The sequence below is a fragment of the Plecotus auritus genome (genome assembly GCF_963455305.1).
Source record: "Plecotus auritus genome assembly, chromosome: 8".
Taxonomy (NCBI): Eukaryota; Metazoa; Chordata; class Mammalia; order Chiroptera; family Vespertilionidae; genus Plecotus; species Plecotus auritus.
The window spans coordinates 26,417,604-26,441,853 of record NC_137782.1 but is presented as its reverse complement, the minus strand read 5'-3'; the positions used below and the strand labels follow the sequence as shown (position 1 = coordinate 26,441,853).

General features: G+C 51.3%; 1 protein-coding gene across 1 annotated transcript; it reads left to right on the top strand.

Moving 5' to 3' along the window:
• The first annotated feature begins 2,977 nt into the window (after positions 1-2,977).
• On the top strand, positions 2,978-23,349 carry SDC4 (syndecan 4). Its single transcript, XM_080685379.1, has 5 exons — positions 2,978-3,074; positions 15,147-15,285; positions 16,383-16,414; positions 17,223-17,424; positions 21,266-23,349. Exons 1-5 carry the CDS (start codon positions 3,006-3,008, stop codon positions 21,415-21,417), a joined length of 594 nt encoding a protein of 197 aa, XP_080541505.1. The 5' UTR covers positions 2,978-3,005; the 3' UTR covers positions 21,418-23,349.
• Positions 23,350-24,250: the final 901 nt, after the last annotated feature.

The following is a 24,250-nucleotide window of genomic DNA, read 5'->3' as shown; positions in this document are numbered from 1 at the left end:
ACCAGTCATTAAAAAATTGAACCGCTTTCTCACACCTTACACCAAACAGCTGTTGCCCTTAAAACCCCTCCTCAGCCCCCACCTTAGGTTCTGCCTTCTCAGTTCACCCAGATTAGGTTCTGATTGGTCGGTTTCTATGCCAGTCAGAGTCTCGGGGCCTATCTCCAGGCCTGATCAGAGAGGCAGGGCTGATCAGCAGCCCCCACGGAGGCCCAGAGAGAAAGAGAGGTGGGGCTGCTGGCCAGGCCCCGAGAGAGAGAGAGAGAGAGAGAGAGAGAGAGGGGCAAGGGCTGATCAACAGCTGCCATGGAGGCTACAGATCAGACCCTGCTTCTCTATCCAGGCCTCTCTCTGGGCCTGATCTGCAGGCCCCTTGGCAGTCAGTGCTGGGTCGCTGCACCCGCAGCAGCAACCCAGCACTGACTGCAGGACTGACTTCTGGTCAGTCGAGCCTTCAGTTACTATGGACCCTGGGTTTTTATATATTAGGATAAGAATGCAATTGATCAAAATAATGTAAATACATTACAATTTTTTAATGTCCCACCAAATTTTTTAACACCTTTGTTGAGATACAACTGACATAAAATAAACTACACATATTTAAAGTGTACAATTTGACATATGTATATGCTCATGAAACCAGTCCCCAAACTTTGCTAAGTAATTATTAAACTGAAAAGGTAAAAGTGGGTGATTTTCCTCCCCAATTAGTTCACATATCCCTGGGTGAATACTGTTTGTGCTAGAATGGGATCATTTTAGCAATACTTTCATTCCTAATTTTTACAGCTGTTGAGCAGTGGTATGCTGAAACCAGCTTGTACTGGTTCAAGTTTTGGGAATTTTGTGGGTGGTAGTCAAACATAATCATTACTAAAATTTAAATTATATAAACTTACAATTAAACAAACCATATAAGAAACAAAGAAAACAAGTACCCAAAACTCATCACTGCCTAATTATTTGTCTATATTTTACTGTTATTTATGCTCTTGATATTATTTGCACCTATTGTATTTGTGTGGTAAAAATACTGCTCATCCTTAACCAACTCCAAATTCAGTGACATCACGTTGGTAACTTGGAAACAGCCATGGTGGGAGTATTTACACCCAGAAATTGGCAAATGGTACAAATTAGCACTTCCTGACTATCCCCTTTCTCTCCCCCATTCACCACTTTTTGTTAAATATTTACCAGCGCACCACTGGCTGTAAGTACTGAGAAACGCTCTTCACTTAAAGAAGCTGTTGGGAACGAAAGGGGTTTTGTTATAGCAATGTGATGATAGATAACAAAAATTGCATAGTGATCCATCATCAAAAATTATTTTTAATGATCTATCTACTGACAACTAGATTAAAACCACCTTCAATTCTGTGGGCAGCAAAGATTGCAAAAGCCATCTGACTTGCAAAAGAATTTCTTATTCTGACAGGAAATTCATTCATTTTCTCAGTTTATTTCAAATTCCAAGCTGAAAAAAATTGCTTACCTTTAAATCCGTGGGGAAATACCTGAGCAGTATTTGAAGCTAGCTTTATTGTCAAGGCTGTCTGCCTCAAAAGATTTCAATCCTTTGATCATTAAGGGATGGGACGGAAGAGGGGAAGTCACTCCCAACTCTTCACAAAGTGTGTGAATTCATAATATGCCAACAGAGGCCAAATAATCCTGGCTCTGAAGCCAGGCTTCAGCCTTAGAAAGATAGATATACATATTCTCTTAAAGACACATTATATATGTGTGTGTATATCTTTATATCATATAGCATATCTTCATATCTGTATACCACATAAAACACAGAAGAGCTAAGGAAGCTAGGCACCGTTGGTACTTTGGCTATTATAGGATCCTCCCCTCTAATAATTCCAACAGTACTGGTACCCAGAGGATTTACCCCTCCCACCCCACCCCCGCTGTTGGGAGGATGCACAGGCTTTTTTTTTTTTTTTTTTTTTTTTTTAACAAAGGTGAACACAGATCTGAGAATGGAGATAAACTTGCAGACCAGTTCTCTGAGAGATCCAACTTTTTATTTATTTATTTATTTATTTTTTCCAAATTTTTATTAAGGTATTATATGTGTACATATGAGATCCAACTTTTTAGGAAGTTCAAAATCTGGGAAAACAAATCCCTTAAAACAGAGCTCAGCCACGCTAAGACCAAGAAGTCTGCCCATGGCTTATTTTTGTTCAGCTCACTGCTAAGAATGGTTTTTACATTTTTAAATGATTGGGGTGTTTGTGTGTGTGTGTGTGTGTGTGTGTGTGTGTGTGTGTGTGTGTGGTGTGTGGGTGGGGGGGTGTTGAGGGGAGAATCAAAAGAAGAATGCTATTTAGCGACACGTAAAAGTTTTATAAAATTCACATTTCAGTGCCCATAACTACTGTTTCAGTAGAACACAGCCACACTCATTCTTTGAAGTATTTATTGGCTCTTTGAGCTACAACTCTAGAGTTTAACTAATGGTGACAAGAGGCGCTATGGCCGGCAAAGACTAAAATACTTAGCTCTTCACAGAAGTTTCCTGACCCTTTAACTGCCGCTGTTCGCGCCGCGTTTCGGATGTCTTCCGTCCCCTCCGAGGGGAGCGTACCTGGTTTGAAGCGTGCTGGTCTAAATTGACGCCCCTGGGCAAGTCCTTCCTGTCCGTGGGCCTCAGTTTCCCCCCCTGTAAAATGAGGTTAGACGCAATGATCTTGGGGGGCCTGTCTGGCAGGGGATCGAGTCAATAAAAGGGGTTGGGGCTCCAGGAGGACCGTGACTCGGGTCGGTGGGGACCCGGCTGACGCGCGCAGGGTGGGTCCCTTGGGGTTTCCATCTCCGCGGGCGAGCGCTGCGCCCCGGAGGCCCAGCTTTCCCGGGGAATTCCTGGGGGAGGGGGGCAGGGGTGCGGGCCCGGGGGCGGGGTGGGGCGGGGCCGGCCGCCGCCTATAAGGAGGGCCGGCTGCGGACTGCGGCCACTCGCCTGCGCGCCCTTTCCAGACCGCGACGCCATGGCCCCCACCCGCCTGCTCGCGCTCCTGCTGCTCCTCGTGGGCGCCCCCGCCGCCGCCGCGGAGTCGGTAGGTGCTTAGAGATCCCCGAGGGGGCGGACCAGTATCTCCTTTGTTCCTGGGAGCCCGGGATCGGGGGGCTGCGCCATCCCCAAGGAGATGCCGAGGCCGGGGAAACTTTGTTGGAAACTTGGTTCCGACCGAGGTCCCAGGGAGGCCCCGGTGGAAATGGGGGGCTCCTCCGCTTGCCGTGCGCCCCCACCCTGTTGCTCTTCCCGCCTCCCCTAGGCCTCCGCCCTGCTGCAGGCTCCCGGCTCGGACGTGACTAAGCCCGTGTCACCTTCCCCCCGGCCCCGGACCCCTCCTCCCCGCACCTTCCCTGGTGATCCTGGGACAAGCCCGGAGGCCCGAGCCCTCCTCCTCGCCCCCTCGGCGCCGGGAGCGGGCAGCTTCAGAATCCGAGACGCCTGGGGATGAGGGGCTGCGAGTCCTCGGGAGGGGGAGGAGTTAGGGTTCCGCGGCGCCCGGTTTCACACACCGGGGAGTGGAGGACTGAGCCCTGACCTCACTTCTGGCCGCGGCGTTGCCACTGGCTTGTGACTTGGGGCAAGGCCGTGCCCCTGCTGAGTCTCAATTTCCCCATTTGCACCGAGGGCTTGGGGGAGTGGGGCAGGAGGTGACAGTGCTTCTTTAGGGTCAGTCTTTACAAAGTTGAGACTGATCTTTCAAGGGGGGGACGGCGGGGATGGTTGGGGCTCAGCACTTCACCTCGCGCCCCCCTCCCCCAGCCCTCCACGTCCCCGGCCTCCCCTGGGCTTTATGTAAAAAGAGTGTTTATTTTTGCTCAATGCAGACTGGGAAATCGAAGCACCCACCTTGAGTGAGAGTGAGGTGAAGGGGGTTGGGGAGAGGAGGCCTCCGTGGGCACCGGAGAAGCCGTGCCGCCTCGCTGCCCACTGATCCCTGTCCTAGTTTACAAAGCCCTGGGCCACCTGAAGCTCCATCCCAGCAGCCAGCTGGGGACAAGGCGGGGCAATCTCTGGGAAGCGGAGGGCAAACGAATCGCTGGAAGAAGTGATCAGCCTTCCACTGCCTTCCGAGGACCTGGGCTTTGTGCCCCCTTCCTGTCCTTAAACCCCGAGTCCCTGCTGTCAGTTCCTGCATGGGCTTCCCATTTCTCTGGTCTTCCTTAGGGGAAAGTCGTTTCTGCAGGGCAGGCTTCAGGTGAGGAATGAAGAAGACCCTGAGCAATAACCCTCCAGCACAGTTTAGTGCTGGTGGTGTGCCTGGCAGTGTCCTAATCGCTGTCTAATGGCTGTTCTAATGGCTCTGTCAACGACCTTAATTCTGACAACCCTGTTTACTGTTCTTAAACTGGTCCTGCGGCTAGAAAGGCTAACTAACTTGTCCAGGGTCACACAGCTAATTAGGGGCTGAGCAGATTCTCCCAGCTCTCATCTTAACTTGTAGTCTGATGCTACTCTGAGTGGCTCCTGCTGTGTCCCATCCTTGGATAACTCGAGACTAATTTAGAGTCTCAAGATATCAGGTTATCCCAGCCTCCAGGAATTCTGAGGTGGAAGGTGATAACACCCCCAGACTAAGGGCAACCTTGCCAGAAAGTTAGTGGCGGAGCCAGGACTCCATCCCAAGCCTGCTGCTCCCTGGTGCAGAGGTCCTTACTAGGCCCTGAAGGATGTGTTGGAGTCCAGCAGCTGGGGAGGCATCTAAAGCAATGCCACGTTGGGTCCCATGGGCCTGGGCAACAGGAGAGGAAAGACCCTGGAGATTGTGAGGCCAGTGCATGGGCAATCACCTGCCAGTCTCAGCTCAGGGACTGCTGAGCCTGCAAGTCCTTGAGTGAGGAGCAGACGACGGTGTCTCCGAAGGATGTGGTTTGGGGAGGGCTGTCAGCCCTGCGAGTGGTGACCCATCAGCTTGGGGAAGTCAGTCCTGAGCCGCTGCTTCCTGAGAGAGGTGTTCTGTTTCGTCCTGACCTGAGTGCTCCGCTTCCTGGCTAATGTCACAGACCTTCTGCCTGTAACTGGGTCAGAGGGCTTCCCCTTTTGGCCCCACCACCGCTTTCCTCCCAAGGTTGTGGCCAGAAAAATCAGACCTCATCACAGTGGGGTTAGACCAGCGGTCGGCAAATTCATTAGTCAACAGAGCTGCAAACCGCGGCTCGCAAGCCGCACGTGGCTCGCGAGCCGCAGTTTGCCGACCACTGGGTTAGACGATCCAGTCAGCCCTTGTTTGTAAGGTGGAGAAAAAGGGCACAGGGAGAAGGGTTTGCTAATAGTAGTTATGATTTGCTCGGTGCTTTCCCTCTGCCAGGTTGGGTACCTGGAAAGCACTCCACAGAAAGCCCGTGGGGATTGTACTATGCCCACTCCACAGGCGAGGGAACTGAAAGCCGTAAAATGGGTACCACTTCAAGGTAGCAGAGAGCATCTATTTTAGACCAGTGGTCGGCAAACTCATTAGTCAACAGAGCCAAATATCAACAGTACAACGATTGAAATTTCTTTTGAGAGCCAAATTTTTTAAACTTAAACTTCTTCTGATGCCACTTCTTCAAAATAGACTCGCCCAGGCCGTGGTATTTTGTGGAAGAGCCACACTCAAGGGGCCAAAGAGCCGCATGTGGCTCACGAGCCGGAGTTTGCCAACCACGGTTCTAGACCACCAGAATCTGTCCAGTAGCCCCTCCAATAGTACTACTGGGACCGCTCTCCAAATGTTAGGTTTAAGCCAAAGGCCTGCCCTCCCCTCTGGGTGGTTTCCCCCCACCCCCAGGTGCCACAAGTTTTGGGAAGTGAACCAGGCTGAGCACCCTGCCTCTTCTCCATTTGGCTGGGGCTTGCTATCCTAAACCAGTTCTTCCTGTCCAGCTGGGAGCATTCCCTGAACTGCCTTCCTGCCACTCCCTCCCTGGCCAATTAAAGGCAGCCTTGTTTAGGGAGTCTGACCCCCACCTCCCAGGTGGGGCTGTCCAGGCCCAATTGGTTCTGGGGAATTGTCCCCCACCTACCAGTGTACTTTAGCTTAGAGATATTTCTGGTTTCCTTGAGAATTCTCTCCTTGATTGCATAGAAGTGGGGCTGGGGAGGAAGCCCAGGGGTCTAAGACCCTTGAGTGACCAGGGAGAGCTACCAAGCACCCAGGAGACTATTTGGGCCACAGTATGGGGCTGGTGAGTTCCATGAGGTTGAGTTCCTTTCTCGCTCTGGGTTGACATCCCCCATCTGTAAAACGGGATTTGAACCAAATGGCCTCCAGAGGCCTTTCCAGCTCGGGTGTTTTATTAATGGTTAAGTACCTACACTCTGAAAGGGCTTTGGAAACTATAAAGACATCTAAGATGTCTTAAACTTTAAGAAAGTTATGTTTGGTGAGGGAACGATATACTCCACCAAACTCTGAGTTGTCCCCCACACCCCCCTGCCCACACACATGGACGCACCACTTCCACCCACACACACTGAGGCAGGAACTCTGCTCTGTTCCTTCTTAGTGAAACACCTGTCTGTAGTTAGTACTCAGGAAATGTTTGTATGAATGAATACGTAATATTCAGGCATGTAACTTCATTCTAAAGGGTGCACTGAGATTATGTAATACTGATATGAATGCCTCCTGGTGTACTGTGAGGTGGGCATGATTATCTCCATTTTTACAAGAAACTGATGCTCAAAGGAATGTAGTGGTTTGCCAAGGTCAGAACAAGGTCTGTCTGACAACGCTAGATGTTTGCCTTGATCGTCCTCAGAAAGCATTCCAGATCAGGAAACTGGCTGGGTTGAAGGTAGATACCTTAGGTCCTACTTCTGAATTGCTGGGTGACCTTGAGCAATATGCCCTGTCTCTGGATCTCAGGGTCCCCACCTCTAAAATGAAGAGGTTGGACCAGCGCCCTTCAGGGTCCTTCCTGTCCTGAGAGCCTCCTGCTAGGGGGAGGAGCGCTCTCTCGGCCTTCCTGGTAAAGAGCCTGAACAAGAGAAGTTGGGGGTGGGGAGGGACATTCAGCTCCTGCCATCCCCAGCTCCTGGAAACAGAGGGCTTTTCCAAGGACTTGGAGTGCTGAGCGGCCTGAATGAGGGACTGGGAGAGCCAGGCTGGGCTACCCGCCCCAGCTCCCTCCTGGGAGGAATTGACTCCTAGCTGTCCTCGGCCTCCTGGACTGCTGGGTGTGATTTCCAAATGACGTTTAAAATTGGGGGAAGGGGCTGGACGGGGCTCTGAGTCACTGGAGGCAAGCGGTAGCTGGCCTGGCTTACCTGAGTCACCCATTCCTTTCTGCCTCTTGGCTATAGGATGGCTCCGTGGTGGGGGTATTGAAGTGGGCTCCAGAGTTTTACCTTGTCCTTTGAGAGCCTGTTAAAGAGTCAGCATCTCAGTGCCCAGGGCCTCGAGGGGACACACAAGTCCTTCACAGTGCCTGGCCCTGTGTGTGGGCTTTGAAAGGAGAGAATTCAGCCAGTCCTCAAAATTGGTTAGTTGGCCTCTGCTGAGCAGGTAGTTCGTTCTTTCTTTCCTTTTTTCCTCCCTTCCTTCCTTCCTTCCTTCTTTCTCTTAAAGCAAAACTAAGGCTGCAACTGCTCTGAGTTTATAGAGCAAAGCTGGTCCAGTCCAGATTGGATTTGGCCCCAGGAATCCCTGGTGTTCTGGGTGCCCCCCTCCTTGCTTCCTGAGACTGGCTAGAGGGCATTGGAACACTGGTTTAGAGTTAGACACACGGGACTCCAAAGGTGTGAAGTCCTTCCTGACTCAGTGTGGGCCCCTCACCCACTCAGCTTCTTGGTCTGTGAGAAGATCTGGGTTGCGGTGAGGCTTGTAGGAGATGACAAGACTGCAAATAAAGCCCCCGGTACCGGGCCTGGTAGGGAGGAGGTGTGCTAAGTGGCAGTGCCCTCTTTGTCCAGGCCACTTGGATGCTTCCTGGTACTTTTGAGGAACCCACCTCCTTGGTCTCTGGGAAGCTTTTTCCCTTCCTGCCTTTCTAATCCAGAGCCACAAGGTGGTGAGAGAGGAGTCCAGGGTGCGGCTGATGGAGCCCAAATCTGATTTGTTTATCTTAGAAGCGGGCTGTTTGCTAATTATCAGATGGGTTTATATTTAATCAAGAACCAGTTCCCGGCAGCCCCACCCTCCTGGCCCAATCTGTAGGAACCCCTTGCTGAGCAGTTTGCAGCCTGGAAGGAGAGGGGGCAGTGGGTTTGTAAGGGCCAGACCACTGGGACACTGCCCAGGACTCAGGGGTGCCCCTCCCGAGTTGGAGGACCATGTTAGAGGCTGAGTGAAGGTCGGGCTCTGGGCTTTGGTGTGGTGTGTGTGCCTGTGTGTGTGTCGGGGGGGTGGTGGTGCCGGGGCGGGGGGCGGCGGACAGAAAGAGTAGTGTTCTGAAAAGCCAGTTTTCCTGTGTTTTCATTGCCTGGTGCCCAGAGAGGATGGAAGAGGAGGCATTCGTCAGCAGTTGGGGTGTGATTTAACCCTAGAAAGGCGTTCCACAAACCCGACCTCTCCGGCAGGTTTGTTATTAACTCGCTGCTGACCTTTGGGTGCTGCCCCACATCTCCAAGGGGCCTCTGGCCTGTCTGCTGGAGGCTGGGTGCCTGGTTTCCCAGCCAGAACAGCCCGAGTCCCATCCCAGCTCTGCTCCTCACCCTTCAGTGACACACAGTCAGTTAATAAGTCACTTTGCCGACTGGAGACCGTGTCCTCTATAAAACACCTGTGTCGCTTGAGGGTCATAATCGGAGTTTGGCAAACTTGTAAAGTGCTGGCTTAAGTTTAGTTTACTATTACCGGCTAGACAAGGGTTCTCAACCTGGCCAGAGGCTGGCTTTGGAAAGGCGGCCTGTCCCCACGTTGAAAATGTAAACGGTTCAAAACTTTCTTTTTTCCAGAGGGCTCTAGGAGTCCCCCAAAGCTCACTGTGATCTGAACAGTTCTTTCTGGCTTTGGCCTTCTGCAGTCCCCCTACCTACCCCTCCAAGTTCCCACCCACCTCTGTGTCCCTGTTACTCCCCACTCCCACCCTCCCTCCAGGCCCTCCAACTGAGCCCCACCCCCTTACTCTTCACGTCCCCTTCCCAGTCCTTCAGGGCTGCCCCAGTTTTCTCTGGCACAGCAGAAGCGGCTGCTAGTCAGGTGACATCTGGGGTAATGGAAAGGGGAGGCAGGGAGAGGCTGGTATGTGTGGAAACAGTGACTTGATGGAGCCTGCTGGACATGGCCAGGCCTGCAGGGACTGGCTGTTCCACTCCAGCCTTGGGGCATGGGGGCAGGGGTGACCAGTGGCTGGGCGAGTCACCAGGAGTAGGGGAAGCTGGGCCGAGATGTCTTTGGGAGAGACTGACTTGGTCTGCAGCCGTGGCTTCCCCAAGTGGTAGGGGAGGCTTCGAAGGGGCAGGAAGCCAGTACCCAGAGCTGATCCAATCAGCCCAGACAAGGCTATCGACTCTGCTCTTGAGAACAGGGAGACTTGCTCACGTCTTCCCCGCCATCCAGCAGGGACCTCGGATCCAGGATCCGCTGCCTAGATTACAAACCCCAGCTTCAATGCACCTCTGTCTCCAGGGCCCTGCGGGAGCCAACCCCTCCCACTATCTCCACCGGTAATCGGAGCAGTGCCCAGCTTGGTTACCAGGCCTCAGACAGAGGGAGGCTTGTCTCTTTGAGAACTGTCTTTCACAGGTGGGGAGACCAAGGCCCAGAGAGGCAATCTCCCAAGATCGCAGAGGGAGTTAGTGACGGGGTGTGACGTCAGCTCCTGACGGGGGGACATCCAGAGGCTCTAGAAGCTCCCTCCCCCTGCCCCCAATCCTAGCTGGCACCCCAGGATCCTGGAGCCCTTGCTGTGGGAATGGGCTGCCCTGGCGTGGGGTGGGAGATGGGTGGTGGGGGGAGGGATTTGGTGGAAAGCTGGCTTCTGGCAGTGCCAGGCCTGGCTACTCTCCTGAGTGATTGTGTTCCAGTAACCTGACCTCAGAGTGGGCAGAGCTGACATTCGAACCCCCACCCCACCCCCAGACCTGGCTTAACCCTTCAGGTACTATAGGCCAGGTTGTGTATTTGTGTGTGGCTGTTTTTGCCTTTTGTATATATATATTTTTTCATCCCCAAGACTGGTCAGGATATACTCTGGCATCGAATTTCAGTCATCCGTCCTCATTGCCGTTGATCCTTCTGGTCTCTCTTCTGCGTCTATCTGCTTAGGACAGGTGCTCCAAGTTGTGTGACCTTGGGCAGGTCTCTGCCCATCTTTGGGTCTTTCTCCCCTGCACAGTCTGAAGGGGACGTGATTGGTTGTGGAAAAGTCTCTGACCCAGTATACGTATGTCCCTTCTCAGTTTGCAAATTATCTCCAACCACCTTCTTTCTAGCAATGGAATTGCTTCAACAACTTTTCCCAGGTCCCTCTGACCCTTTGACCATTAACCCCCTTACCCAAAAGGAAGACAGGTGGGGATTAATAACAGCCGCTATTCAGGAGCACCTGCTGTGTGCCAGGCCACGTGCTGGGTCCCTTGCACACACTAATGCATTTCACTTAATCCTCTTCATTCTGCCAGGTGCTCCTAGCGCTAGTTACCAAAAGAGCAAACTGAGGATTCAAGATGTGAAGTAAGCCCCCAGGCTCCTATAGTTTTGCTTATGAATCTGCCTTTTCAGCTAACTACTCTGGTGGAGCCTTCCTTTCTGCCGGGGTGTAGAGAGTCCTGATTGTGGCCCTCAGGTTTAGCTCAATCTGGGGGGGATGCTTGACCTTCAGAAGGGAGGTGGGGGAAGAGTGACTGTGTCAGTGGTCCCCTTCTGGAGATCTCCTGCCAGGATCACTCTGCTGGGTGTAGTCACGGAGAGCCCAGGGTGCTCACTAACCTGCCCCCCACCCCATACCCATTGCCCTTCTGGTCTCACCTCCTGAAAGAGGGGTCAAGTGTGTCCCTGACCCTGACCCTACCTCCCGTAGGGAAGAGCCAGGTGGGAGAAGGCTCTCCTCCCTCCTCGAACCAGTTCATAGTTAACCAAGCCCTGACCCTGAACTTCTCCCTGGTGCCCCAGCCAACTTTCTGTTCTTTTGTTTAAGCAATATCACTTTCAACTCTGTTTACTCGCTGGCCAGGGGAAGGGGTGCCCTGGAGGCCTGGCCTGGCAGTGTGGGCTGTGGGATTGGGGTGGAGAGGTGAAGCGTGGGTGGCAGTAAGTTTGGCTGTGGCTAAGATGTAGTCTTGAGAAAGATCTAGGATGGAATCCCAGCTCGGTCACATTCTAGCTCTGTGACTTCGGATGAACTCAACTGAACCTGCAAAATGGGTAGAACACCCTCCCAGTTTGTGCCAACGAAATGAACTCCTATAGAGAAGAACCCGGCTTGGTGCCCGGCATGCAGAGGGCACTTGTGCTAGCCGCCCCAGCCCCCAGGCTTGTGCTGGGTGACAAAAGCTGTAGCATAGGGTTGGGGACCTTTTCCTAGCTTCATGCCTAGGCACTGGAAGGAGGTATATCTGGAGTGACAGCAACTGCCTGTGGACCTGTTGAGACCCTTTGGGGCAGCCAAAACTCTTGAGGGGGGAGTGGGACAACTGCATCCTGAGCGCCAGGAGCCCCCCTTTCCAAGTCCAGCCCTGCCCCCAACTGCTTGGGTGACCTTGGCAAAGCCCCTGGTCCTTTAATCTGTCTGCTGGATTATAAAATGAGACGCTTGGGCTCGGTGGCCTCAGATACCTTCTGCTGGCAGGTGTTAGTCCCTTTAGATTAGAACAAAGCAGCACCTACTTCTCTTCTTTCCATGGATAGTGTGGGGAAGCACTCAGCATCTCTTAACCTCCAGGCACCAGCCCCAGGTGCGCACCAGCCGCGGGGCCAGCAGGTCCATGAGACCCGGGCCCTGCCTTGTTCCCCTGGTGATATCTCTTGTGTGTCTGTGAGAAGGACAAAGACGGGGAGACCTGAGGGCCCAGAGAGGATGGATGCCTGTGCGTGAACACACTTGTGAATACATGTTCCCTGGGCAGGGATGGGGTGAGCTCAGGTGAACAGACCACATCCTTAGCCAGGAGCAGGGTGGGGTCCTTTTCTGATCAGGACTGGGCCTGGCTGCTGGGTGGCCTGGTTCTTCAAAGATACCCCAGGCTGAATGGGCCTTGCTGATAAGAGGATGGGGGGAGGGTGGGCTGTTGGCACTCCACCTCTACACTCAAAGGGATGATTACCCACAAGCCCTGCAACTCAGTCCTGTCATGCTGGCCTAGTCTTAAATGGTCCTGGGCAGAGAAGGAGCCAGAGAGGGTGCTTCTGGAGCTGAAGAAGAACGTAATTTCCTGTTTCCTCTTATCAGCACACCTCACAATTCTGCCAAGTCACCTGACTTGCTGTAGGAGTGCACTCAGGCTCACCAAATGCAGCCTTTCGGGACTCCGTCCTTTTAGAGCTGGAACAGGTATCTAGCGGGGTCGAATCCTGGCCATGCACCTGGCCCCTGGTGTGATCTTAGACAAGTCCTTTTCCCTCTCCAGGAACCTGGTATGAATATGAAGGGTTTTGGATGACCAGGTGATCACAAAAGAGGTCTAAACTGAGAATAAATCTGGTTCAGCCTCATTTTTGCAGATTTGGCTGCAGGAATGCCCTGCCCACCCCCTCAGTCTTCATGTTACTAGCATAAGACGGGGGTAGTTACTATCAGTGTGCTAACCCTGGCTGTTTTGAAACACTCTCACATACTGGAAGGCAGGCTCAGAAGCAACATTATATGGCTCCTGGGAACAAGCAGGGGAGGGAGGATCTCAGCCCGAAATAGTCCTTGTTGGGACCCCAGCCACTGTCTTGAGGACCTGGAGCTCTGGCTCCCACAGCCAGTCTGGTCTCCAGGCCAGGCCAACAAGTGGCCATAGCACCATCTTTCCCTCCTGGGCTGCTTTGACCTCCACGAACAGGGCTCCCTGGGTAGGCGGGCACTCTATGTTCGTGTGTTTATGCATGTGGGTCTATGTGTTTGTGGGTAAAGGCTCAGGGGACCCATGCTTGGGTTCTGGTCCAGTGTGGCCATTTTCTGCCTGTGTGAATTTGGGCAAGTGAGTTTACCTTTCTGAGCCCCCGCTCCTCACCGCCTTTCCACTTCTGTGAAAAAAACATCTATTCGCAGAACCACTTCATGCTAAGTGCTTAGCTAGGTAAGCCACGGGGAGGTCCTGCTCTCAGGACAGGGACCCCACCCAGGAACTGGCACCTTGTGCAATCACTGAGAAGCCTTACTTTTTTTTTTTTTTTTTTAATATATTTTATTGATTTTTTTACGGAGAGGAAGGGAGAGGGATAGAGAGTTAGAAACATCGATCAGCTGCCTCCTGGCACACCTACTGCTGGGCATGTGCCCGCAACCAAGGTACATGCCCTTGACCAGAATCAAACCTGGGACCTTTCAGTCCGCAGGCCGACACTCTGTCCACTGAGCCAAACCGGTCAGGGAAGAGAAGCCTTACTTTTGAGCTGCCAAACCAAAGCCGCAGGCACAGGGCTGTGCTCGTGGGGGCTGGAATTCCAACGCCAGCGGCTCAACAGCTCCTGATTCCCAAGTCATGAAGTCATCCCTAACCCCTTCTGGCTCCCCACCCCATGTGTGCCAAGCGGTCAGCAAAGATTCTCCCCTCCTGTGGGAGGTGCGGTGCCTCCTTACTGCCTTCCTCCCAGCCTGTCCCGCTCCCTTCCCGGAATCCAGCTTATGCCCTCGTGGGAGTTGAAGAGGGCTTGACAGGTTCCGCCCGCCTCTCCCCGGAAGCCAGCGGAGGGAGTGCAGGAGGCTCCAGGGCCCTTCCTGCAATGGTAACCTTGTCTTAGGAACCAATATTCCTTCTTGGGCTCCCCTGGCAGTCTTGGTGGGTGAAGGGCAGCGTGGGCATCCTCTGTAAGCTATGTAGCTAACTCACTGCGTGAACTTGGACCAGTCACTGACTGTCCGGGGCTAGTATTCTCTCAAATTGTGTGAAATGAGAGAACAGGATGTCCCTGGCCTCTCTCCAGCTGGTATTCTGTGGTTCTGCGCAGAGCCCTGACCTCCTGCAGTTAGGAGTTCTGGGAAAGAAGGTGAGAAACTGTTGGGTGGGGGGGCGTGGTATTGAACTTAATCGAAACCCTAACCCTTCTGGCAAGTAGTAGACACTTTAATATTTGAATTAATTAGTGCAATCATGAACTTGGCCCAGGACTGCTGTTCTATGGGCAGACAGAACCTTAGCCCAGGAGCTAAGAGGAAGGTCGGAAGCCCAGTAGCTGATGTACTTTAGGACCTTGAGAAGGTTCTTTACTTCCCTGGCTAGGCCTTTGTTACTTTCCTTTTGAAAGCTTCTCGGTCAGGGTGGACCTAAGATTCTGCTGTGACCAGGTGGGTCCCCATGAGTAGGGGCTGAGCGACACTGATGGGTGCTGGAGCAGGTGGTCCGTGAGGCAGGAACTGTGCCTCCCCCTGTCCTGCACAGTGTTGGTGGCAGAGTAGATCTGTGGGAGCTTTTTGGAAGGCTGAACACAAGAGTATGTTTATGCACTTCTGAGTCACTAGGTCTGGGCAACGCCCTGACCTGAGGCTGTCCCGGGGTGTGGGTGAGCCAGCCCTGCCTGTCCCAGCCAAGTCTGACTCAGCTGGGAAAGGGGTCCCAGAGCTAGCAGCCCTCTCCACCATGGGTGAATCAGCTCAGCGGCATCACAGAACTCTGGCATAGGGTATCCTCCGGCCGGCCTGTGTGGGTGGGAACACTTGCTCCATCTACAACTTCTGTCACCGAAACAAAATGATTTTATGTCCTTAATGCCCACTTTCCTTGCTTGTAAAATAGGGTTAAAGTTTAAGAACAGGTCCTGACACATAGCAAGTGCTTAGTAAATGGTACCTGGTACTGTATTTATATTCTGATTATTACCACCTTTATTATTTATGGGAAAGAGACTTGCCTAAGGCCCCCCAGCAAGTTAGAGGCCAGGAGGAGCCCAGGACCCAGGACCCAGGACTCAGGCTCTGGCCTGCTCCCCTTCCAGCGCCTCAGTTTACTTTCTCAGATGCCCATTTCACTGCCTTTTGGGGCTCAGGGGACTGTTGTGGACCAGTATGGGGGCTATTGGCTGATCTGTCTCCTTTTTTTACCCTAGATCCGAGAGACCGAGGTCATCGACCCCCAAGACCTCCTAGAAGGCCGATTCTTTTCCGGACCCCTACCAGACGACGAGGACGTGGGGGAGCCTGGGCAGGAACTCGATGACTTCGAGCTGTCTGGCTCTGGAGATCTGGGTATGGGCAGGCCTGGGGCACAGGGCTGGAGGGAATGTTTACTCTCCTCCTGGGAGGGTGACTTCTGTGGGGGTTTCCTAGAGTGCTCCTCCCTGCTCACATAAGAGGAAGCCAAGTAACTGGATCAGCCATTTCCACCCCTGAGACCCTCCCTGGGCTGGTTGTTTGTAGCTCTAGGTTTTCTGAGCAGCAGCCTGGACCTTTCCACCTAGGATGTAGTGAGAGTGGGGTGGTGTGGGAAGAACTGAGTGTTTTCCTTCCTTTGAAAAGGAAAAAGACCTGGGGGTCTATCAGGGCAGGGGTGTGGGTGGGAAATCAAGAATAAGCCCTTGCTTCAGAGGGAGTGGGAGTGGGTGAAGGTGCCCCGGCTTCTTAGGGCTGGACCTGGGGCTAGGGCCTTGTGTGGTCTTTGGTGACCTCCTGGCCCTGGATGCTGGACTAGACAGAGCTGCTAGGAAACATCTCTACTGTGTGCAGGGTGGCAGAATGATTCCAAGCTTGAGCTTTGGAGTCACATAGTCCTGAGTTCAAACTGTCAGCCTATGGCCTCTGAGCCTTGGTTTTCAAGTCTGTAAAATGGCAAGAGAAATGACATTACGTCTGTGTTCTGGGCACTGGACTCACTTGAAGCTCTGCACATACCGAGTGCTAAGTAAATGTTTTAATATTGCAATTCTAATGTATAATATTGCTGTCTGGAGTCTTGCCTTTTCAAATGAGGCCCCTGAGGATCTTGTTAAAATGCAGATTCTGGTTCAGTGGGCCCTGAAATTCTGTATTTCTCACTGGTCCCTCAGGTGTGCTGTTGGTCCCTGGATCCACCCTTTACTGAGCAAGGGGTTGGAGTTGACAAAGCATCTGTCCATCTACCAGCTCACCATTCCTCACCATTCCGGGAAAGAGACGGGGAGGCAGGTGTTAGGACCCCCATTTTACAGATGAGATGACTGAGGCTGGAGTGGAAACGGGTCACTTGCTGGACATTGAGCATTTGGGAGCTGCTTATAAGTGTGCACTCCCAGCAGCCATGGCTGAAAGAGGGTCATTAATCTGGGGGTAACTGGCCTCACACTCACACAGTCTTTCTGAACTTACAGATGACTCAGAGGACCCCAAGGTCTTCCCCAAAGTAAGTAATCCAACCCTTGGTAAGTAACCTCGTGCCTTGCTTCTCCCCCTGCTCCCCTGTAACACCGGTTGAGAGGGGCAGAATCAGTGAGGGTGGGACCTCACTCTGCAAGAAGACTTATGTTTGTGACCCTGGGATCCTTGGGGGCAGGCACAACCGTAGGTCATGGGTAGGCCATCTTTCCTACAAGGATAATCACTGTCAACATTTAGATGTGTTTCCAGCCCCTTTTCTGTGCTTTCATAGGTATTCCCAACATGGATATCAAATGAGAGAGAGTTCTGTGTCGTACATTTTTCACTTAAAGTGGTCATGAGTATTTCCCCACATAATTATTCTTCCTATTTCTAGAGGCTGCATAACTATAGTTCCCCCAGCTCCCCAGATTGATGGAAAAGTTGTTTATAACTTTTTGATATTCTGAAATTATAACACTACAGCAAACATGTGATACAACTATCTGATTAGCATCTTAAGGCAGAGTCCCAGAGGCAACATTGCTGCCTCAATGGGCAAGCGATTTCTGCAGTGTGGCTAACCTTCCCTTCAGAGTGGTTACTCTTAAAATACCCACTGAGCAGCAATGAGTGGGGACACCTGCTTCCTTGTACCCTTGGTCCCATTCACTCCCATTTTGAGAGACTTACTAGAAAAGTTGTTGAGGTTGTGGCTGACTCCTGCTCCAGGGCCACGTGGTTCAGTCAGTAAGAAGGCAGAACCAGATTCCCCAGCTAGCTGAATGTCCCTGTCCCCTGTCCTGGGTCTCTCCCCACACTGTACTGAGCCTTTCTCTGCTTTCCCCATCCAGGTGCCCTTAGATAACCACATTCCTGAGAGGGCAGTGCCTGGGAGCCGGGTCCCCACCGAACCCAAGGAACTGGAGGAGAATGAGGTCATCCCCAAGGGCCTCTCACCACCGCTTGAAGGGAACGAGGATGTGTCCAACAAGGTGTCCATGTCCAGCACTGCCCAGAGCAGCAACATCTTTGAGAGAAAAGAGGTCCTGGCGGGTAAGGTTCCGCTCCTCACAGAAGGGGGAGGGCTCAGTGGGGGCCAGTGCCTCAGGCAGGGGCACCTTACAGCCACACTCAGGGTGTCCCACCTTGAAGGTGGGGCTCAGGGGGGCTGTGACTGTGCAGCCTGATGGAGGGGGAGAATAATTGCACATCAAAGTCTTCTAAAGAATAGACAAGCTGAGTCATTCACTTGCCTTAAATCCTTCTCTTACTTTCAAAGCATTTTCACCTTCTGGGTTTGGTACTTAGGGATTTAATTATTAAAAGTCAACATTCTTTGAAAACCTCCCTTGAAAGCCCAGACACTCCTTAGGATTAGGCTAACTCCCCGCCCCCACTCCCCACCTCCCCCTACTCCTGACTCTGTCACCTGACAGGCTTCTGACCTTGGCTGAGAAGCTTTTGAACCTCAGTGGAGATGAGCCCCAGTTTCCTCCTCTCTAAATGGGGACAATGACATCTCCTTAGGTTGGTATAACAACTCCATGAAAAATAGAATCTGAGATAACTAGGCAGACTGTAAAGGGCTATTCTGATTTGTTAGTATGATATGGTAACTTAAAATATAAGGTCAAGGTGAGAGGCAACAAGGGTTTTATTTGAGATCCAAAAGAATAGCTAGTCAGGAAGCACCGATTCAGGCTCAAATAGTGTTCTGAGTAGACGGTGAAGGCAAGGGGTATTTATGAAAAAGGGAAAGGGAATAATTACATGAACAGAAGGAAGGCGTCCCTATGGGAGTTATATACGCTAAGGAAACAGATAAACTAGCATAGTGATGCTAATTCTAAAGAATGCCTTTCATTTTCAGTCATGATATCTGCTTTCCTATCATCTTTGCAAACAGCTGTTTGAAATACAAAGCTGCTTTAGGCCGAGTCCTTCCAAAGGTTATTCTGTCCATTTTTAACATTCCAAAGGTTTGAAGAGTAACACCCGCAAGGCAGTTTCTCTAGTGTGGCAGCTCCGGCTCCATTTTTTTTTTTTTTTTTTTTAGTATGTTTTTATTGATTTCAGAGAGAGAAAGAGAGAGGGAGAGAGATAGAAACATCAGTGATGAGAGAGAATCATCCATCGGCTGCCTCCTGCACGCCTCCTACTGGGGACCAGGCCTGCAACCCGGGCATGCTCTCTGACCCAGAATCAAATTGTGACCTCCTAGTTCATAGGTTGACGCTCAACCACTGAGCCACACTGGCCAGGCCAAATAAAGGATCTTGCCTTCACCTGGTAGATGAGGCTCCTGGAAATCTAACCCCAGGTGACTTTGGGCCCATCTCAGCCCTGACCCTGGGCCCCTGGTACTGAGCCAATGCTCTTTTTAGTTTTCCTTCACTACTTTCTGTGTGATGCAGGTGGGTGGGGGTGCTGTCAGAACTAGAGGAGCCCGTAGAGACTATTTAGTCTTTTAAGTTTCAGTCTCGTTGGTTGGACTGTTTTAAAGCCTCCCCTGCTTTTCTTCAGCCACAGTTTCACTTTCAGCTGCTTGTATGGGGTTCACAGAAGGAAGGTTTTGCTCTTACCAACTGAGGGCTCTATTCCTTTCTTTCCTAATGGCTTTAGAAGAACAAACCAACCATAACAGTCGTTTTAAAAACCACTGATCCATTCTGAGCAACTGTTTCTTACACATGGGAAGGCTAATGCCAACCTACTTGCCTTGGGTCATGTAGCAAGAGGCAGGCTGAAGTTAGGTCCTCTCATATCTTGCAGCAGAGGAAGATACAAGTACATGGTCTTCATGTGAAGTTAGGTTGTCGAGCTAGCTGAGGCAGGGCCCTCCCATCCCACCCTTTTATTTTACTTTATTTTAAAATATATTTTTTATTGATTTCAGAGAGGAAGGGAGAGGGAGAGGGAGATAGAAACGTCAATGATGAGAGAGAATCATTGTTCAGCTGCTTCCGGCATGCCCCCTACTGAGGATCGAGCCCACAACCGGGGCATGTGCCTTTGACTGGAATCAAACCTGGGACCCTTCCATCCACAGGCCAACGTTCTGTTCTCTGAGCCAAACCAGCTAGGACCCATCCCACCTTTTTAAACAGCACCTGGGAGTTTATCGAGTGCTTGCAATGTGCCATGTGATTCATGTACTCCTCTCATTAGAGTCCCCACAACAACCCTATCAGATGGGTATGGTTATCGATACTGTTACAGAGAAGGAAACTGTGTCTCCGAGAAACCAAATCTCTTGTCCAAAGTCATAAAACCAGAAAGTGGTAGACCTGGCATTTGAATCCAGGACCATAGTCACTTCTAAGACTGTAATTCAGTGGTTCTCAACCTTTCTAATGCCGCGACCCTTTAATACAGTTCCTCATGTTGTGGTGACCCCCAACCATAAAATTGTTTTCGTTGCTACTTCATAACTGTAATTTTGCTACTGTTATGAATCGTAATGTAAATATCTGTTTTCCGATAGTCTTAGGCAACCCTGTCGCGACCCACAGGTTGAGAACCGCTGCTGTAGAGCCTAAGACCGTCGGAAAACACAGATATTTACATTACGATTCATAACAGTAGCAAAATTACAGTTATGAAGTAGCAACGAAAATAATTTTATGGTTGGGGGTCACCACAACATGAGGAACTGTATTAAAGGGTCGCGGCATTAGAAAGGTTGAGAACCACTGCGTGTAATTGAACTTGGACCTTGTGGGGAGTCCCAGCACAGAACTAACTACTAGAGGAGTTGGGGTCATCGGAGGGAAAGGTGCGGGTGACAAGAATGGGGTTGGCACTCAAAATCCTTTTCCTGGCATCTCCTCGGGGCACTTTGTTGCTGCTTTTCATAGAGTTTTAGCCAAGAAAGAACCTTCCTTGGGTCCCGTGGGCCCATTCTCTGCATAGCTTTGTGCAGGGACGGAAAATTAATCTCCTTAGCCTGAGTAAGTCCGAATTAGGGGACTCAATCTGCCACAGAAGGGATTCCATGAGACATCCCTGCCCCCTCCACAAACGGAAGGAGCCATTCCGGCCTCTTGGCAGAGTGCAGAGGACAACCTGGAGTTAGGAGCCCACATCTGCCTGACCCTGGCCAGCGGCCCCGGGCTGTGGTCTTCTCTGAGCCCAGCTGTCAGTGTCATTGATTGTTGCACCAGGCCCGATTCAGGGTGCTAGGGAGGCAGATCGAAACCACAAACGTGTACAATTCATGAGTACTGAGCATGTGCTATGCACTTCTAAGCACTCTAAGTGGACTAATGTGTTTAATTCTTAGAACACACATGTGAAAGGTACTATGATTTCCATTTTGCAATGAGTGAGATGAAGGAACTTAAATTCACACAACCTGTAAGTGGGAGGGATGGGAGGAGACGCTAGCCTTAACCACTGATCATAGGCCACTATCTATAATTATCTAGGACATAGGATGGACATGCTAGTGTGTTACACCTGTGCACATAGCATATACACTGTCTATAGAAGTGTAGGCCGGTATGCGTACAGGGGCACACAGGGACAGCTAGGGGACTGCGTGGTAAGTGTATGTCTGTGACCATTTCCACAGCCGCAATTTTTCTTGCTTCTGGCTCAGTTAGGACTAAGCTGCTCCTGGGGAGTCGACCTGATGTTTGGAAAGAGCCGGCTTTGGACCTGGACAGGTGTGGGTTGGAACGGTGGCTTTGCCTCCGGCCTATGGTCTCCAGTGAGTCCCCAGGACCCCCTTCTCATAGTGAGGCCGTGAGGATCAAATAAGACCTCAGCATGCAGGGCACAGGCGGTGTGATGCTGAGGATGTCTCATCGTCGTAAGAGAACCAACCGTAGACGTGGGAGGGTACCCAAAGGCCTGAGGAGCCGCTCTCACCTGCTGTCCCTTTCCCCTCCAGCTCTGATTGTGGGCGGCAGTGTGGGCATCCTCTTTGCCGTTTTCCTGGTCCTGCTGCTGATGTACCGCATGAAGAAAAAGGACGAAGGCAGCTACGACCTGGGCAAGAAACCCATCTACAAAAAAGCCCCCACCAACGAGTTCTACGCCTGAAGCTTCCTCATGGACAGCGGCTTGGACTTGAGGGGGGCGAGAAGCCGGAGGATTTTGGAGGGTGGACTTTAGAGTAGGGGGAGGACAACCTAATACTGACCTGTCAGCATCTTCAGCTCTGAGTACATTATAAGGGACGGGAGACACATCATCTTCTGTTCCTGCCTGCCTGCCTCTGGATTCGCTGGGTCTCCATGGTCCCAGCAGAAAAATGAGGCTCAACTTGGCCTTTCCAAAGGCAAGTCTAGGGTTGCGTTATTTCTGCATCTTCCAGTTTAGAATCTAGGCCCTGCTTAGAGCCTGTACTGACCACGCCTCACCCAGAGCCCCTCTGAGGCTGTCGAATGAGTCCTGCTGGAGGTCTGTCTCCAGCGCCTTCCTCCCTGCCCTTCCCTTTCACAGCCGGCCCCTCTGCCAGGAACTGGGAGAAGGAACTAGAACCATCCGCACCTTGAGATGTGCCCGTGTAGGGCACTGTGTCCACACTACAGGAGTCTGTGGTATATCTTGGGCCATTGGGCTCTTTAAGTGACTTTTGGAAATCAACCTTTTTTATTTGGGGAGGGTGGGGGTGGGGAGCTGAACGTTCATATTGAAATGGATTTGTAGAGTTTTTGTAAATCTATTTTTAGTGGGGGTTTTTTGTTTTTGTTTTTGTTTTTGTTTTTGTTTTTGTTTCAACAGTTCATTCCTTTGTGTAGAGTCTCTGCCTGGGCAGGACTACACAGGTGCCGAGGCGTTCTCTGCTCTTGCACATTTCCACCGTACCTGCTAAGTTTGTATTTAATGGTTGTTTGGTTTTGTTTTTGGTTTTTGTTTCTCGAAAATGAGAGAAGAGCCGGAGAGATGATTTTTATTTTTTACTATTTATAGTTTCCGACAGGGCCTCACTTTTCTGTTTTCCTTCAAGTCCCCTCCCCATTTTATAAAACAGACTTTACAGTCCTCTGCTCATGACTTTGACCCTTTCTGAAGCTGCTTCCTCTAAGAAGTGGCTTTTGCTGAGACATAGTTTTCTAGCAGATCCCAAAATATAATGTAAGGGATGGTGGGATATTTGTGTCTCTTTTCTTGTAATATATTATTATTCTTTCTTGGTTCTAGGAAAATAGATGAATATATTTTTTCAGGAGGTAGTGTGATATTCCCATGTGAAGTTGGCTGGGCGGTTGAGTGAGTGAATTTTTATATGGTCGAGGGGGGTTTTGCCTGTATCTCTTGCCCCGGTCCTGGTGCCTTTTCACGGGGCTAGAATAGTTGAGGGTAGATAGTTCTGCCTTCCTTTTAGCTTCTGCTTTGAACTCAGCTGGTGTTCCTCATTGCTCCAAATTTAAGAAAAAATTGGAGAGCTGTGCTCGCCAATACAGTAACCACCAGCCACAGATGGCCAAGTCAATTAGAATTACATCAAGTTAAAAATCATTCCTCAGTTACACTAACCGCATTTCAAGTGCTCAGCTGCCACATGTGGCTAGTGGCTACTGTAGTGAGCAGGCAGGTGGAGGCCATTTCTGTCTGTTGGACAGCACTGCTAGAGAACTAAGCTGGCTTAGCAAGTCACAGCCCCAGCTTTGCTGGCGTGACCTTTGTCTTCCTGGGCAAAGGACGGGGAAGGCTGATTAGGCCCTAGCTCGGAGTCTGTTACCCATGACCTTCCCTTCCAGAGAGGAGGGCTTGGTGGCCTAGCCTGGGTAGGCTGCATCTTCTGACCCCACTGGCTGGGGTGGGGAGAATCAGCCTCATTTCCTGTACCCTTCACCCCCACAACCCAGGGTTCCCAGCCGGCTGGGTCCTTTTCTCCATCCCCCACCAACCCAATCCCAGGTCCTTTCCTCTGGCTGTGTTGGAAGTGAGCACCTCTTGTAGCCCCTCACACTGTTGTCTGTTACTGACTTTTGATAAAAAGATAATAAAACCTGGTACTTTCTAGATCGCCTGCCTCTGTGGTTTTAAAGTTCCTAAGTTCTCCCCGGGTTCTGATTCCCTTGGCCTCAGTGGAGCCTGAGGTGACTGCCCTGCCCAACTGCCCTTGGGGAGGCAGACAGTGGAGGCAGAGATGTGGGAAGCCAGGAAAGGCCCGGAGGGGATGGGAGAAGTGGGAGTGTGCACGCCGCGGCCTGTGGGGCATGCACGCCTACCTCTGTGTTGCTTAGATAGTACCATGTTTAAAAAACAAACATACAAAAGTCCTCGGATTAGTTGCCAATTAGAAATGAGGCCATTTCCCATAAAAATCCAGATCTCACTTCTCTTGGGGAAAAAGAGTTGACAACTCTCAGGCAGCACAGCAACAATTAGCTGCTGACAGGCAGGAGCCCCGCCTACATGTGGGTTCTCGGCCTTGGCCCAGGGGTCCTCAAACTTTTTAAACAAGAGGCCAGTTCACTGTCCCTCAGACCGTTGGAGGGCCGGACTATAGTTTAAAAAAAAAAACTATGAACAAATTCCTATGCGCACTGCGGGCTCGGGACAAGTCGGCTGCTAAGCAGGACAGGCAGCGGCACCCGGTGGGCCGGATAAATGTCCTCGGCGGGCCGCCACATGCGGCCCGTAGTTTGAGAACCCCTGCCACAGACTGTCCCAGCTTCACTCACATTGTCAGCTTGGCCTCAGCGGGCATTGTAATCGGCAGACTACACTTCTTTTGATCCTCACAGCAACGCTGGGAGGTGGGTAAGATCCTTTTTACCTAGCAGATCACCAGGAAGTCCATTCTGTGCTTTACACCTGAACTCACTTAATCGTCACAATTCCGCACAGTAAGATCCTGTTAGCACCCCCGTTTTACAGATGAGGAAACTAGCGAAGAGGTTAAATAACTCGCCCAAACTGA